General features: G+C 44.8%; 1 protein-coding gene across 2 annotated transcripts in view; it reads right to left on the bottom strand.

Moving 5' to 3' along the window:
- Nucleotides 1-17687, bottom strand: part of Arid5b (AT-rich interaction domain 5B) — a 183114-nt gene extending 165427 nt beyond the window's left edge. Inside the window, 2 exon segments of one of the 2 annotated variants that reach the window (NM_001107624.1) lie at nucleotides 16942-17196; nucleotides 17660-17687. In NM_001107624.1, coding sequence (NP_001101094.1) covers nucleotides 16942-17196; nucleotides 17660-17680 — 276 coding nt within the window. In that variant the 5' untranslated portion in view covers nucleotides 17681-17687. 2 annotated transcript variants of the gene reach the window in all.
- Nucleotides 17688-18012: the final 325 nt, after the last annotated feature.

Genomic DNA, 18012 nt, shown 5'->3' with positions numbered 1-18012 from the left:
ACATTAGGTTTTAAAAAAGACTCAATATGGCTTGTTGACACGTTGTAAGACTAACAAATCTTTAAAAGATTAAAGCAATCTGCTGTCTGGTGTGTATGTCATCTATAATTACATGCCTACAAGAGGGAGGAGGTGTTTGAGGAAAGAGCTGCCCAAGGAGGCTGCCTAATGAGAGGAGAACAAGAAATAAAAGGACGAGGCAGAGCAAGAACATCTTTCAACCCACAGCAGACCAGCTGTCCGTGATGAAAGTCAGCTCTGTTGCTGACGGCCATAGGAGGCCGCTTAGAGGTCTCATCAACACCCACCTCTCTTCCCTCCACATCTATGTCTGAGTGTGGATGACACATGACTTCTCATCAACAGAATTAAGCCAAGAAGAATGGGATGCCACTTCTGAAAAGGGCTTACCATGTGTGTGATGGGATACACACGGGTGTCCATGTGTCATAGCAAGAGACCACTTGATATCCAGGTCAACAGCCCTTGGGATGTCAGACCTTCCGGGGGACAAGAGAATGAACCTGGAGACTGATTCAATTCCAGCAGAATTTTGTGGTAGCAGAAGTTTGAGCTCACACTGTGGTTGTAGTTCTGAGAGACGTCCAGTCAGAGACGTCCAGGTAACCTCCACTCAGGCACCTGACCCACAGAAACTGGGAAGGGTAAGGGTTGGCTGAGATGGCAAAACTAGAATGATTAACTTCGTGAGGAATTGGTAAGCAAAACCCCAATCCGTGACACAGGACACACTGTATGCTACCATACGATGACCAAGATGAGACCTGTGCAGTAGGGTGCTAAACTCCAGTTTCAACTGTCTTTGGAGAGTAGATGGCTTTTGTCTAAGCAGATGATGAGCCAATGGGAAAGCACTTCATGCCTCTGCCTGCATCCTGGATCAGGGGACGATATCTCTGGACATTTTTAAGGACTCCATAATAATGCCATCATACGTTTCAAGATAGGAGGGGAAAAGAAATCTAATATTGCCAATGAAAGAAGCACCCAGGGGAAAATGGGCTGATATCATTCTTATCTTGAACCCTGAATGATCCCCTCATAATACTAATTAATACTAATTAGGTTTAATTAAGTAGAAGTCAAAGATTTATAGCTGAAAATAGAAATGAGATACTTTTCTAGAGTGATACTGGATTATGTCCTTAGCTACCCCAGAAGGACTCGATGGCTCATGGCTTTTGTCTTCTTTCTAGCCTGTCAATCAAATATCATTTTCTAAAGACCGCTGGTCCAGCTGAGCAGGTGGCAATGTATTGGCTTCACATGAGATCTGTAAGACCATGAGCACAAAACCTTACAAGATTTCTGCCCAAAATCTAGACAAGATTGCTCTTTTTGTCTTAAAGAGAAAGAGGGGAGAGAGAGGCAACACACACACACACACACACACACACACACACACACACACAACTTGATTAATTAAGACAACCAAGGCATGTTTCTATTCGGGCATAGTGGGAATATCTTTCACTCTGCCAATCAAGAGGTTCTTTAAGGGACTCTGGGCCTAGGAGCACTCTGAGTACCTGGTTGGCTATTAAATTACTGATGTAGTAACATAAAAAATGTGAAAGAACAGAACATATACTGTAACGAAACCGGAAACGGAGCCCACAAATAATTATAAAAGATATCACCATTTATGTAACTCATAAAACTTGTATTAGAAAAAACATACTCAGCTTCTCTTACCAGAACCTTCTTTTTGCTTGCCCCAAGAGTCCAGGATAGATATTTTATAACCCAATACATGATTGCTGATGCCATATTCAACTTTTAGGAGCACAAAACACAATCCTATGGTGAATATTCACTCAAAACAGAAACGGGACACATAATTTCACCTAAGGCACAGTAAATCTGGTGACCTTTTAGTATGTGTGACCCATATATTTTGGAATAATTTGACAAGGAGTCCTACAACAGTGTTTTCAACTGAATTCTAGTAACCTGATATACACCGTGGGATTAGCCCAAAGCAAAAGGACCTCATGTCCCAGCTGGCAGGCACTCTATTTAGAACAGTGGTTCTCAACCTTCCTAATACTGACACCCTTCAGTGCAGCTCCTCATGTCGTGGTGACCCCCAACCATAACATTTCCTTCACTGCTACTTCATAACTATAATTCTGCTAATGCTATGAATCGTAATGTGAATATCTGTGTTTCCCTGATGATCTGTGAAAAGTCATGTGACCTCCAAATGGTTCAAGACTCCCAGGTTGAGAATCGCTGTTTTAGAGAATCCTTTCCCTAAGGTGCACCCAAGGTATTCTGGCCTGGATGTATCCTTCCACTGTGTTTGCGTCTTTGAAAGGAATGGACCAGCTTATAGCCTTTTACCCCATGACCAAGAAAAGTCATGAAGGAAGAGGAGGAGGAGGAGAAAAATAAGAAAAAGGAGGAAAAAAAAGAAGGGAGGAAGAGAAAGAGAAACAGGAAACAGAGAAGGCGAAACAAGAAGAGACGAGGAAAGAAAAGAGAGGAGGAAGAGGGAGACAAGGAACCGAACAAAATTTCAAATGAAGAAGCAGCAAGTGGCAGAGGCTTGCTTTGAGTAGAGGGAAAGTGGGTATATTTAAAATAAATGCCTGCTCCGAGCTCAGTGGACAGCAGGTTTCCTGGCGATTGCATCATGGAGCAGGGTGGGGGTTGGAACGTGAGAAGCTGCAGGTATGACCTTTGGCCCACTGAGGAGGAAGCTCTGGGGCACTGCTGGTGTCTCATGACTCTGTCATCCTCTGGTCCTATTGGATGTTGTTACAGCTCGTGCAGAGATGCTCACTTCAGCACCTTCAATGCCTCGAGTAGCCAGGGGAGAGTGGATCTGAGTGCGCCCACTTCAGAATCCAGAAATCTCAAACACAGACGAAAACCTTTGAACTCGTATCTCTGGGGACAGGTGAAACCCCAGGAAGCTAAGCTTATTTAGCGTCATGGGTTTCTCGGTTATTGTTTTTCAAACAATAGCCCAGTGACTCAAACCAATAAATTACTTATTAAGGGGCTGTTAACAGGATGTCTAACACCATGGCAGACTTCAAAAAGCTAGGATTAGTCCAGGACTAGGAAGAGCGGAGCTCACGCCAAATACCACGCCAAATATCTACCACAAGCTCCGGAGGATAAGCCAGGTCTTAGTTTGGTTCTGCCCGCCTTGTGATTTTATTAGATATTTCCAGTCGAGTTCCGGTCACCCCTTTCAGTGAAGAGACTCAGATGCCAGAGACACGAGGCCAGCCGGCCAGGAGAACACACTGAGTGACCGACAAAGTAAATATTCACTATTTTACCGGGAGCCCACACTGATGGTTTGTATTTTAACCTCAAAGAAGAAAACACGTCTGAGGAATTATTAATCAGCGCTGGCTTCAGACTTAAGTCCCAATGACATACTGGGACGCTTAGCTTCAGTCTCCCCGGTTTCTGGCCTAGGCACTGGACTCAAGACCTCTAACCACATGTGACACATACCCAGCATGGCCGTGCTGTTTCTTGCCTGTGGCTTTTCTTCTGCCTCAATTTCCCTTTTCCGCAGTGTCTATCAGAAACCTCTACCCACCAAAGCCCTAGTGTTTTTCGAGGTTCTTGTATCAACAGCCTCTTGCTCCCTGATGCCTAGGATCCCCGCCCCCTTCCCGTGGCCTTAGAGTAGGTGTGAGGGAGAAGACAGACTCACTACGCACAGCCCTACTATTCCTCAGTGTCCCTGCCTTCGCTCCGGATGCTGGAAGCCGGCTTAGATCTGAGTGACCGCTCAACTCGCTCCTACCACCCCCATTTCCTGCTGCCCCCCCCCCTTTAAACCAACAGGTTCCTTCTGGGTTAATTACAGAAAATGAACCAAATCTGATAACATAATTTAAGGCTCTAGGGACACTGCAGGATGGGTCACAGCTAGGCTAAAAGTCGTGTTTTGTTTGGCCCACGGAGCATGTCACAAAGTGGATTGAATGGTCAATGGACATCATGCAGAATTCTAGCCTTTCATACGAAATTGACGACTTGGCAAAATTGAGACGATTCCTGCCTGGCAGTGACAGGTAGGGCCTGAGGAGCAATGGTTTAGAGCCACACAGCAAGTGAACTTTACAGTTCCCAGCTCTCCACTGAACACCATATTGTCCCTTAGATGTGTCTGTCTGCCTTAGATGGTTGGTTCCCACATGGGCCTGTGTGTGCTCCACAGGGGTCCCTTTCCTCTGGACAGCCACGGAAGGCTTCCTGGAGGAAGATGGAAAGACAGACGCCGTCTGTGTGGTGTTTCTGTCATAGTGAAGCCTCAACTCATTAAAGCATTCCTCTCTCTCTCCGCTCATAACCAGAGCAGACCAAGGTTTCTCTGTCTAGACCATCAGCACCTTGGAGTCAGAATAACTCAGTTTCCTTTCAGTCCTTGTCACTTTCCTGATGGATGACCTTAGAATCCTGGAGCGTTCAGACAGGTGCTCAAATTATCCTTTCACAAAATGGGAGGCGACAGGAGAACCTTCTAGAGCCTTATGCTATGAGACGTATACACAGAAGTAGCATCTAAAGCCATCAGCAGGGAGTTTTAAGATGAACTCAGGTAACAATATCTTTGACCAGGATTTGGCAAGCATTTTCAGGAATGGTTCGGGCATGAAATATTTTAATCTCAGCGAGTCTTTGTCATAACTTCTCAGCCACTATAATGTGAACACTGTCAGTAAACATTATGGGATGTTGTGTACTAGTAAAACTTTATCAATTTTTTTAAGCAGGCAATGATTTTGGCATATGGGCGTTAAGTTTCCATCATCCACACAGCCAGACATTTTAGTCATTAAAAATGATGTTTGTTAGGTGATTGGTTTAGGCACAGATGTCCCCACATGGCATCTGTAGTATTGAGAACTGGGTCACTAGACTCCCAAGGCCATGTCTTTTCCCATCATCCTCCAGCAATGCTGCTTTTGTCTTCCTTCGTCAATAAACGTCTTAGGCTTCCCCTTGAAACCTCATTAGACTTCTCCCACAGTGTCATTGCAGGCCTTTCAAAGATGGCCAGTCACCCATGTCATGGGAACCTCTATTTTTTCCTTCATTACTCTGACCAGGACACAGGATTTGGGGTAATTTGATGAACCGTGTGTCTACTCTCTAGCTGCCTGTATGTTCCCGTGTTGGGTCTGTGTTCCCTAGACTACTCAGAAGACATCCTGGAGGCACTGAGGCTAAGACTTCTCTCCTGTGACAATGGACTTCAGGTGGGCTCTAAGGAGCTTTTAAATTCCAGTATAGAGCATGTGACACTACCATAGATGTGTATGGGTATCAATCAGTCACCAACCTAACTACCGATTTCTAGAGGTTCAAATAAATACCAAGTCAGTGCTCAGTAAAGGTCCCAATATTTGGAGTCGTTAGTGCATCCTAAAGTTATAGGGATTCACATCGAAAAAATGAAACTGCTTACCCTTCGTCTTCGGAAGAATTAGGGAAAGCCTAGAGTTCAGTCTTAGGTCTAAGTCTCACCTCTGTGTGAACTTGGGCATGTTACTTAGCCCCACTACATCTATTTTGTTAGTAGTGAAGTAGTAACAAGTTACTCCAAACCTTAAAGAATCCCCACCATAATTACATGAGCCGCTCTATGGACGATTGATAGATAAATGCCAAGGTGCTGCCACATAAGGGCTCGGCTGTGGGAAATGTTGCAACTTTGATTTGAGTGGTAACAATGTGGGGAAACTGGACTCCCTGCCTCAGAGTTCCTGCTACCTGAGAGTCTATCTTAATGTCCAGGGAAATTAGACAAGGGCCTTTATCTTAAGGAACCCTGGCAATCAGTAATGCCAAGAGACCCCGGGACTACTCATGTCTAAACCCACAAATGTCTGTTGATGGCAACAGAGCCAAAGAATGGGCCTGACCAATGGACAGCCATTGATCCTTCCAACCAGAGAAAGTCAGAGAGAACTTTAACTTTCTAGGCGCGGTTTCCATCGGTATGATATTTGGAGACACAACAGGTAGGTCCAACCTAAACTTGACCAAAGTTAGGGCACCATCTTATCAAATCAGCAAGATGGAAGCCCCCAACCGAAGCTTTTTGGAAACTATAAGGTTACTCACTTTTCTCCTACAGAAGAGGGCTAATTTGTTTTTCTCCCAAATGGTTCCCTGAGCTGAGTCCCAGTCAGTCAACAAATCAAGGTTGGACCAAAGATTTGGTCAAAACCACTTGTGTCTGACATGCCTTAGGAAGACTACAGTGAACCCAGCTTACAAATAACAAGATGGGGACTTGGCCGATCACCTCTGCGGTGCATCAGCTTTCCTCATAGAGGCCCTGAAGCCATACATATGTGTCCACACGTACATAAGCATGTATATGTTATTTTCACTGGTAACGTCTCTAGATTCATTAAATTGTGGTTAGCACATAGAATTATGTATTTAAGGGGTAGATGGCAGCAATCTGATGCATGCATACCACACAAAACATTGCCGTCCACCACCTCACAGAGCCTCCACTTAGAGCCCATGAGTACTTTTAAGGACTTCAATTCTCTTACCATTCACATGTACCATGCTGTCCAGGAGCACCTCAGACCTTAGCCATCTTCCGACTGAGACTCTGTGCCTTCTACTCGCTCTCACCCTCTATAAACACAGTTTTAGGGCACGTTTCTCAGGCCACCGAGATGACTCGGTGAGTCAAGACACTTGCCGCCAACCCTGACAACCTGAGTTCAGTCCTCAGGACCCACATGGTGGAAGGAGAGAACTGACTCCTGAGAGTTGACCTCTGACCTGCACAATAGCCACTTGTCCTCACTCACAAAATAAGGAAATAAATGTAAAATAAAATTTTATGTATATAATATATACATATTATATATATAAATCTGTACACACGCACATATATACATATACATACATATTTCTTCCTTAAGAGTACACAGAATTAGCATGACTGAAATATTTGCACTAAGCCCTTTGTCTCCAGTTAGACTGTGCTCTTTTGTCCTGGCTAACTGTGCTTTAATTAGCAAATATCTGTAAATAATTTACTTGCTTTTCAAACACAATAGAACAATGGGGTCAGCTTCCACATACATTTACCAAGCCTGTATCTGGATCTTAAGCTAGGCTCTCCCATTGTTCAACAACTGTATTAAGCCGCCTCCTTCTTGCTGCCTTCCTTGGTGGAGGTTGGGGGTGGGGTGGGTCTAGAAACCCAAGTTCCAGTAACAACGCCATATTCTACTGGACCCCAGAAGCCCAGTACACAAGGTTCAGGCTTGTTCAAGCCCTAAAACCCCCCCCCAATGAAAAATAAGAACGTATCCCAAGAATAGGCCATGGAAGCAGTTGTTCTAGGATGAGGGTGCCCATCAAATCCCTTCATCCCGTGAAACCCTTACAGTGTGAGCCTGACCCCCCAAAACCCCAGACATGAGACACCCGAGGAATCCCAGCACCTCATCTGGGCTCCGCAGGGGTTAAAACTGCTCCATGCATGCAGTGCAAAGCAAGACGTTAAATCAAATCAGAGAGACTGCTCCGGGACCAGAGGCATATTATTTTGAATAAGATTGAAAAGGCCAGAAAAAGCAATTCAAAAACATTTCAATTATGTATTTCCCAGAACTACATCTTTGAGCAAGTAATGCAAATGCTACCACCACAATAAAACTTCTTCCCGAATAAAAGCATATAAAGCAGGTTGAGCAGCATATACTTTATAGATCATATGCATATTTCGGACTATTAATAAAAAAATGCAAAAAAATCTATGTGTGCCTTACTCTCCGAAGCAATACAGTAATTATGATTAAGGGACACACGGCACGGAGAGAGCCAATTTATCTTCCCGGTGCTCAGGAATATACTATTGTGTAACTAAGCAACTAAAGACAAAATATGGTGTAATTAATTCACTCCTATGCTTATTTAAAAGACACAATTAGAACATTTTTATTTTCCAGCTTGCCCAGTAGCTCACCATGCTTGAGGCCGTAGAAAGGAAAGCCTAATTCGCAAAGACAGGAGTTTAATGTTTAAGCCAAGCATGGGCTTTAGAATTGAACAGGAGAGAACCAGGACACTGGGAGTCATGAGAAAGGAAGGTGGGGGAGGGGTCAAGAGATGGGCTAGCAACACGTGGCCTCTGCTGTCTGTTTCCTCGGTCGGATGTAAGGGCTGAGCATGGCTGTGGGCTGGATTGTCCTGCGCACGAAAATGTAGGCTGCTGTACCCATAAGGCACAAGGGGTCTAAAGAAAATTCACGTCATCAAGCCACCATCCTAGTCTGAGTGACAATGTCAAGTCTCCGTCTTTCCCGCTGCGGGTACGCGTCTGCTGTGGGCTGGATCCATCGGCTTGACTTCAGAGCCCTCTTTTTAATAATAGTTTTCCGCATGTTTTCCAGTGGGTTTATATGGCGCATAGACATTACATGCGTGTGTGAGGGGCGGGGCGTTCGCGCTTCCCCGTATGAGTGTTCGTGCTTGTGTGGGCCAGAGGTTGAATTCAGACGCCCTCCTAAACAATCCTGTACTTTACTATTTGAGACGGGGGTCTTCTACTGGACCCAGAGCTCATTAGTTTGTTAGAATAGCTGCTCACTAAACCCCAGGGATCCCCGGTCTTCCCCTCCTAGCCTTGGGATTAAAGGCATGGATACCTGGATGCCTAACTCTCGGGTCCTCTGATATCCACCGAGCCAGCCCCGAACCCACATAATTTGAAAAGTGTTGCCAATATGATGCTCAGAGTCCAGGATTTGCATGGACATGCTCTAAGGGCCAAGGCCTAGGTTCTGGTCTATGGAAACACGGGTGAGGATTATACTACGCCCTGAACGAGTCCACGTTACACAAGGACTCAGGGACAGATGCTTCCAGAAACAAAGGATCCATGACCACATCGCTTAGAGCTGAACGAAATCTCTTAGGCAGCAATCGATAGGTTTGTTTTAAATACCCTTAAAAGCAGAGTCACCAAGTAATCATTAGTTACAATATTATTCTGAGTAGAGGATGGCAAATATCCAACTGCCCTGCTATAAAAAATGACAAGCGAACGCATTGGATTCAAGCAATTATATGCTGGATATCGGTTAAAACAAGACTTTGATAAATGAGCCCAAGTTGCGCGTTACCAGATGCCACTATGAACAACGGCGTGCTTTATTAATAATTAATAACCAAGTATTTACATGCGTGGACTCTTGTACTTCATAAAAAAAAAATAACATTTCCTGAGTACGGGCCTGACCGTTTAAATGTCAAGAGAGGTTTTAATTGCTTTCGGTACGGAGTCACTATTAAACCTTGGTTAAGGTCACCCATCTGAGAAAAATGCTATCTTTTGTGAACTGCCACAGGACTAGGCTGGAGACTGACTCTTCCTCTCTCCAGAAGTCTCGGTTTCAGTTTTGTCACTACAAAGTCCCTAATTTCAACGAGCTGACTGTTGAAGATCAGAAGGTACCCGGAGAGACCATCATGGCGGTTCCAGGCTGAACCCTGGATCTAAAACATTGGCTTATTTCTTTGGACAGTCCAACTCACAACATCCGTTCACATGTTTTGTCATCCACTGGGGTGATGTGGGTTTTAGTAGAAGAGGAGAAAGTGTGAGATGGGGTCCTGAGGTAAGCTAACAAACTGGTGACCAGCCAATGGGCCATGCTGAACGACATCATTTCTAAAAAGATTTACTTAGTTATTTGTTATGTATGTGTGCGTGTGAGCCCGCAAGAGTGCATGTATATCCCATGTGTGCGGAAATCCACAGAGGTTAGAAATGGGCATCAGATCCCCGACATGGGAGTCACACACAGTTGGAGAGCCATCGGACGTGGGTACTGGCAATCAAACCCAGATTATCTGCAAGAACAGAATGCACTCTGAAAGGCTAAACCAGGTATTTTGAAGTTTTTTTAAAAGTTAAATCAGCTGTCTGCATGTGTTTATGTGTGCAAACATGAGTGGGACACTCCTGGGGTCCAGAAGTGGGTCACAGATCTCCTGGGTTTGGAGTTACAGGTGGCTCAGTCTTTGTAAGATAAATAGAGGATCTGAAATGACTGAGCTATCTTTTCAGCCCCACCCTCCCAAGTGTTGTCATTTCATGCTCAGCCTTTCTGAACTCAGTGAACTCCAAGGAAGAGGGGAACCGTGCTAGCTATGTTACCTCACACAAAGAGAGAGCCCTGAGACGCACCAAACTAAAGCACCATCAGCTCACGAGTTCTTGAGAAGGGGATTCATGACCCTGAGGAGAAACGCCTCTAGCACATAGTGGGTACTTTATAAATGGGCATGCGGCCCTAGCACACAGTAGGTATTCTGTAAAAGTGTATCTGGCAATTGAGACTCCCAAGATAAAGATCTCGCTTTCTACTTTCTAGAAAGAGCATGAAACATCCAGGGAGACCTTAGCTCATTTGGACTTCAACTCGGGACGGCAGCTGGAAAGTCTGACGATATTTGTTTGACCAGAATCTGTCAATCAGGGTGGGATAGTCTGTGAGGTTCCCCAAAGGGGCGGTTCCCTTCCACCTCCGCTGTGCTTAAGGGCTCAGTGCACACTAGTGCACATAGACGCCATGTTTTCCAGTTTACTCATGTGACAGGATATCTCCGATTGTGTCTGTCTGTATGTCTTTAAGCGTATTGAACTCACCGCTTTGTTAAGATTGATCAGCTTCTGGAGAAAAGGGGTCAGTTTGTCAAGTGTTTTCTAGTCATCTTGTTACCACCTACGAGGTTAACCCTCAGCAAGTAGGAATATATATATATCTGATGAACATAAGCCAGACAATACCTATATTGCCTGGAACTTGGATCTCAGCCATTCAAAATATACTTTAATGTGAATTGTATTTATTCACAAAAAAATGAATGTCTTAGACTCCATATTAAAACACGTCCATGGGGTTGGAGATTTAGCTCAGTGGTAGAGCACTTGGCTAGCAAGCGCAAGGCCCTGGGTTCGGTCCCCAGCTCCGAAAAAAAGAAAAAAAAAAAAAAAAAAACCACGTCCACATCTGTAAACGATAATGACATTATACTGATACCAATTATCTTATAATACGAGATCCTGTTCTGAGCCAAGTAGGAAAGAGGAATAGGGACTGAGGAAATAGCTCGTACCAAGAGCATGTGCTAAACAAGTGCCAACCAACTGAGTTCAGTTCCCAATACTGAAGAATAGAAACGTTCCGTCTTCTACATCGACCTTATGGGTCAAGGGTCAGAAGACTCTTTCTGGAAAGGAGCAGGCCAGATAACAAATTTTTCTACTATGTTGTTGATCATGTGGTAGCCGTCAAAAGTATTAGCTGTGTTGTCCCAGCTAAAGAGTTTCAAATACTATATAAATAAATGACTTTGGCTACGTCCCAATAAAACTTTATTTACAAACTATCAGAGGGCCAGATTTGGCCTTCAAGTTTTAGCTGGCTGGCCCTTAGCAGAGTCCAGTTGAGTGGCCCCCATGCAGTGCTTTACTTCTTGTTCTAAACATGGTTAGAGATGTCCCTTCATTTAGTTTTAAAGAATGACTATGAACAGACAGTAGCCAGGGTAACTGAAGTCATCAGTCGCTGAGTTCCCATGGGTCCTGATTCCAGATGAAAATCACCTCTACCACAAGAGGCTGAGTTTACCTAAGTCCTGTGCTGGCTGCCCCACCCCCACCCCACCCCACTCCCTTTTTTTTGTAATCATTGTCTCTGATTTTCTCAGTAGAATTAAGATCAGCAGTTCCATTGTACAGATGAAAAAATGGAGTCTTGGGCGAGGCAGAGCACCATTTAAGGACAGAAAAACAAGTCAAGGAGACTCAGAAATCTCTAAAATCAGCTTACGGGCTTTGCAAAAACAAAGACAGCCCAAGGCAGAACCGTCTAGATTCCAGAATGCATCTGCCTGGCCCCCAGGTATGACCAAATCAGGTAATCTTTTGAAAAATGTTGCCGGTCCGGTTTGCAACATTTTTCAGTAGCAAAATAAAAATTCTTAAGAAAGCTTCTGTTCTGATGACACAGCTAAACTCAACACACAGAGGAAAAACAGCCCCAGTGGAAGGAACCAGAGTCACCAGGGACTTTTAGCAAAGTAACCCAGGAGTTGCTAGGAACGATTCAAATTCCAATGAGAAAAGCACATACCAGTATTCAGGATAACAAACACAGACAATCACTACTGACTTATCCACTGAGTACCTTTCCACCACATAGTAGTAGCTCATTTAGTCCATAAAACAATCCCAGGAAGTAGATACCACATGCCCATATATGGATGAAAATATTGAGACACAGAATGCTTGAGAAATCCTTCAGGATTCTATCACTAGATTGAGACCATTGAAAGTCTTCAATGTCTTGGATTCAACTCCAACTTATACTGCTCTCATTAGAATAGGCATCTCTGAAGCGGTTTCTAAACGGATCGCCACTTACGGTGTATCCTGGACGGTGACAACTACATACTGTTAGAAATCCTGAAAGCAAGCTGGAGTCCAAAACATCCAGGCATGCTTGGTCTTGACTCCATGACATCATTAGCTTAACTTTCCCCATCCCTAGTTCCAGGCCATCAACAAACCTTCATGTAAAAACCCAAGCCTGCACATGCATGCATTCTGAAAGTCAACCGCCGATAAATTAAGTCCTTGGCAATTTGAGAATGAGCATGATCAGAGGTTGCCCAGTATTGGGATCAATTACCCACCAACTCTGCCATGTCCTCCCCTGAAGAGCTACTGGGCACATGTGCCAATCGAGGGTGATTACCAAAGGCACTCCCTCCTTCCCCGGGCCCTGTTCTTCCTCTTGTGCTGAGTCAAGACAGCATCACGATTAAATCCAACAAAATCCAATAAACGTCACTATGACATTTTATTATTTATATATAAAAAAAGTTTATAACATTCTTACCCTGAGTCCTTTTTATTTTAAGCATCTTGAAATATCTAAAGTGCTTTCCCCTACATAAGAATGTCTCTCGATCCCTCAAATTTTTCAGTAGTTCTCGTTATTATTCCCATTTGATGGGAGAAGAGACTGAGGCTCAGATCTTTATGGTTATTTAAGGTCGAACTGAGACTAAGTTGCAGAATAGAAATCTCTCTGTGTGTGTGTGTGTGTGTGTGTGTGTGTGTGTGTGTGTGTGTGTGTGTGTGTGTGAGAGAGAGAGAGAGAGAGAGAGAGAGAGAGGTACTTGTATGCATGGGGTACTAACATGTTTGTGGAAGTGAAGAGACAACCTCAAGTGCTAACATCTACCTTGTCTAAAGTCCTGTTCACTGCTGTGTTCCATCTCCAGCTAGGATCACTGCTTCCAGTTTATGAGGCACTGAGGATTTGAACCCGGCTCCCTATGCTTGCCCAGTAGATGCTTTATCCACTGAGCCATCATCTCCTTAGCCTCAAACATCTTTTGCAAAACGCCTTTCCTCACTGCAGATCACCAGCCCTGGCCATGTCTGATGTCACTATCGCCCTGGAAACCAATCAATAGCTAATTATTAATAACTATGAAAATAATTTCGCTCTATGGCTTCGGTTGGGATTACTTGAACTACGTAAGATAAAGTCTTCTAACCCTGAATGTCCGAGCCCTGAGGGCTGATTGGGTAGCCTCATTTTAAAATGATCAAGAGATCGCCTTTAACGGCTCATGCTTGGAGAATCTACTACCATGTGCTTTCTTGTTTCAAGAATAGGTTTTCGGGGGTGGGGATTTAGCTTAGTGGTAGAGAGCTTGTGTAGCAAGCGCAAGGCCCTGGGTTCAGTCCCCAGCTCCAGAAAAAAAAAGAAAAGGAAAAAAAAAAAAAGAATAGGTTTTCATTGGAGGACACAAGCTTAAAGTTCAGGAAGGACTGGGTGAGACTGGCCACATTTGACAGGCAACATGACCTTGGTATGTTCCTGTCTCCATCTATAAAATGGGTAGGCACAATCCTGCATCACCCGGGTCTCCTGCAGTGACTGCAAAGATTCATGTGGAATTAAAAAAAAAAAAAAATCTGCTGCAAATCACAGCGAACCACACAGGGACGCTATTTCTAAACTCACACAATGATCATGTTTCTGCTTTTAGAACTGACGTCTTCCCATTTCAAGAAATCAGAAAAAGGCAGAACAACTCTTTTTCAGCAGAGAATACTGAGTCCTGGTTGTCCTTTTCAGATAGGTGCCGATGTCAGCTCAATCAGGAAATTATTAACCTCCATTTGGTTACTTAAAATAAACTCTACTGGCTGATTAAATGTTCTTGAACACCAAGAAAACATTCCCCTGCATTTACCAACGGCAAAGGCATCCTTCAAAACTATTTAAAATCAATAATAAAAACCATTTCAATGTATATAAACAAGTTAATGGAGTAGGCGAAAACAAAGCAAATTTCTTAATGAGAGGCCCTGTTGCCCCCTCTAGGCGCCTGCAGTAAATGCTGGTCTGTGATTCTCCTCCCCAGGAGCCTGGCTGCTGCTGTTCTGCTAACGTCTGACTTAGGCCAGGGGGGAAATGACATCACCGGGGTGGAAAAGCGATCCTGCACCGGGAAACTTTCTACCTGGTTTCCATTTGTCATAATTATTTTGCACAATGCAGCTTCCATTTGCATAATTTTGAGGCGTGTCATTATCTCAATTGAAAATTGTTTTAATATGGCTGAATAACTCACAATGACATCAGCCGAAGTCCTAATGAAATATACAAGTATAATCATACAGCTAATTACCAGCCGTGTTAGCATTAAAAAACAAATCATGCATAATATTAGACTATGCATAAGCAGCTGAGGATTATAAATAGAGCCGCCCTCTCTCCACAAACCCCCTAGAGTTTACTTTTAAATGGCAAGATTAATTTTCTGAGGTATGGCTCATACAGTAGATACGAAATGCCTAGATCATTACAGCTCCCCATAAGGAACAATTAAAAAGAGATCGTGTGTTTAAAAACGTATCTACTCATTGTCAACAGCTCTGACAGACAGATGGGATCGTCTGTGGATTTTAGTCTTAAATCAGAATTCGCCATTTAGTTACACCAACAGAAATTAAAGAGGATCTAGTGGGGTCAACCCGGGGTCTTTTCAACAAATATTCCAATTTCAATTAAAAAAAAAGAGAGAGAGGAGAGAGAGAGAGAGTGACCACAAATATCCCATAAAACACTGAATGATTTCCTCCTGGGTTTAGTCCGAAGTCTGTTAGGCACCAGCTCTTTTCTGGATATTTAATCCTTCCCTTCTCCAGATCACAGGCCATGTTGAAGTAATAAATTTGAAAAGCAAATAATAAGAAATCAGGAAGGGGGAGGGAGAAGGAAGACAGCTGCGCAGCAAAGTTGGGTCGGGGGAGGGGCTTGAGCCCGGGGGAAGTCGCTCAACCTGTTGGTGGGCTGCAGGGGTCCCACTCTGCATCCACACAGCACCTTAGTCAGGCTGCAGGCGGAGCCCGGGAAACCGAATGCTTACACCCTAGGCTAGTCGGGGAGGGCGGGGGAGGGGTGTGTGCAGGGAGGAGGGCGGAGCTTATTTCCGAAAAGGCAGATTCCTGGGCCGAGGTTCTGACGAACTCCCTTAATTAACCAGCCGCGGACCACTGAGGGGTAATTCGATCCGGGGGAGAGGGAGTGAGCTAGCAAGGCCAAAAGTGCAATCAACTCCATCAGCTCCAGGAATTTCTGCCTGGGCTGGCAGCTCCAGGGCCCCGGAGGAGTTCAGCACCGAACCATTCATTTAACAACAGACCTACCTCGAAAGCTCGCGAGCCTGGCGCCGAGCTAGCTGCCCTCAAAAGTCTCAGTCTGATCACCCTGCTCTCTCTCGGGAGACACAAAGCCTGACCAGGGGGGCCGTGCGCCCTCCCTCCCGCCGCGCCTTGAGCGCAGACTCCCCAAAATAGTTCCCGTGTGTGTGTGTGTGTGTGTGTGTGTGTGTGTGTGTGTGTGTGTGTGTGTGTGTAAGGGGTGGGGGTAGCTATCGCTTCACCGAGCTCGGCCCTCGGACCCGGGGTGCCGGTAGAGGTGCGGTCACACCCGCAGTGACAGAGCCCGAGGGAGGTGGCCCGGTGGCTGCGCCGCGGGGTCCCCTCCGCGTCCACCCGGCGCGCAGCCTCGCACCTCACCGCAGAGGCCCCTGCACCCAGCCCCACACCCCACTGGAAGACGTCCACTTCGCGTGGAGTCACTGGAAACCAGAACATCAAATGGCTCCGGGAGGAGGGGGAGTGGGCGCGAGATAGTTCTTAATGCCGAACGTGTTTGTGCCGGTTACACGACCGCTTTGAAATCCGCCCGGGCAGATGCGCAAGTTATTTGAATGTATTATCCCAGTACCTGTCATTTATCACTTCAGTCAACACGCCTTTGCCAACTCAATTGCTTTTGATCTCATTCTGCCTCCGTTTCGTAATTTCCGCCCTCTTAAACATATCAAATACTTAAAAGAAAAAAAAAAAACGCGAACAATATCAAAACCCACTAAAAGAAAGCTACCAAGCCTAGGAGCCAGGCATGAAGGTACAACTAAAAAAAAAAAAAGCAAAAAAATATGTATATTAAAATATGTATATTAAAGCATGGGATATTAATCTTCAAGAGGAGGTAGCTAAACACACACACACACACACACACACACACACACACACACACACACACACCCTGGAACAAAACCCTTCTCGACAAGTTATTTGATCTTGACTAAAATCAGCAGTTGGACGGTCTTTGTAAAGCTGACAGCCAAACTCTGACAATGGTAAAATACTCCAGCCCCAGTTAGTGGCGCTACCCCTTTAAAAAACGAGCGGATCCTGCTCACCGCAGAACTGAATACAGTATTTTCAAGCTTGCCTTATAATACGCATTACTGGAGGGGGGGTGGATAATAAAGAAGGAAGAGAGGGAGAGATAGGTTTACCACCTCGCCATGGTCGCTATTTCGGCCTTGGGGAGTGTCTTCGGGAAGGAAATAAAGTTTCGAGCTGGATAAAAGTTGCCGGCTGGTCCTTTCTTCCCACAACAGCTGGAGCTCCGCTATGCAAATCGGATCCTTTGGCGTACATCTTACAAAGAAAAAGTCGCCAAGGGACAAGATTCTTGGTTTTCCTTCAAGGTGGAATTGAAAAGCCTTATAGAAAATATAAGGTCCGTGTAAGCCACACGGTGAGCCGACCCACTGCAGGAGGGGGAGAGAGAGGGAGAGGAGAAAAAAAAAAAAAAGCACCACGTAAATAATGTAGCCATCAAGCACAAATATCTATTCCTAGGCACATTCACACACAAGACTCTCAATACAGACCGACCCACAGATAGAACGTTGGGTGAAAAATATTACAAAACCCACTAATTTTCTACCTCCCCTAAAAAAAAAAAAAAAAAAAAAAAAAAAAACCCTCCGGGTCCTCACCACCACCCCTTCCCAGTTCCCCATATGAGGCGATAAAATTACATTATGTAGGTATGATCAGCGTAGGGATTTTTTAAAAAAACAATAAAAATGATTTTGGGGGGATGCAGAGGGTAAAAGTTTGGTAAAAAGTTTGTGGGGGGTGTGGGGGGGTGTGAGGGGGTGGGTGAGCTGGGGGGTTGGGGGCTGCCGGGGGGCGGCGGGACCGCAGGAGCGGAGGAGAGCGAAATACCTGGAGTGAGTTGGGCTCCATCTCGACGTTCTGAATTGATTGAACTCAACATTCTCTCCAAACTTGTTGGCTTGAATGGATTGCATCAGGTCCTGGCAGGGGAAAGCATTCTCTGCTTGCAGCCGGCGTGATGTCTCAATATAAAACTAAGCTCTAGCCTCCCCCTCGACACCAAAATGATTGAAAATATATCCTAATATTTCTTCGAAGACTCAATTTTCATCTCCTGTCAAAAAGATGTGGGTTTGCTGCCAAAGATGGGTTGATCAAATTCGAAATAGGGAGAAGGGCTCAGTCCGACCTCGGCGGGAAGAGAATGGATCAAGGCAAAAAGCAGACAGGAAGATGTAAAA

Source organism: Rattus norvegicus, chromosome 20 (assembly GCF_021556685.1).
Source record: "Rattus norvegicus strain SHRSP/BbbUtx chromosome 20, alternate assembly SHRSP_T2T, whole genome shotgun sequence".
Taxonomy (NCBI): domain Eukaryota; kingdom Metazoa; phylum Chordata; class Mammalia; order Rodentia; family Muridae; genus Rattus; species Rattus norvegicus.
The sequence above is the reverse complement of the archived record's forward strand: the minus strand, read 5'-3'. Positions and strand labels throughout refer to the sequence as shown.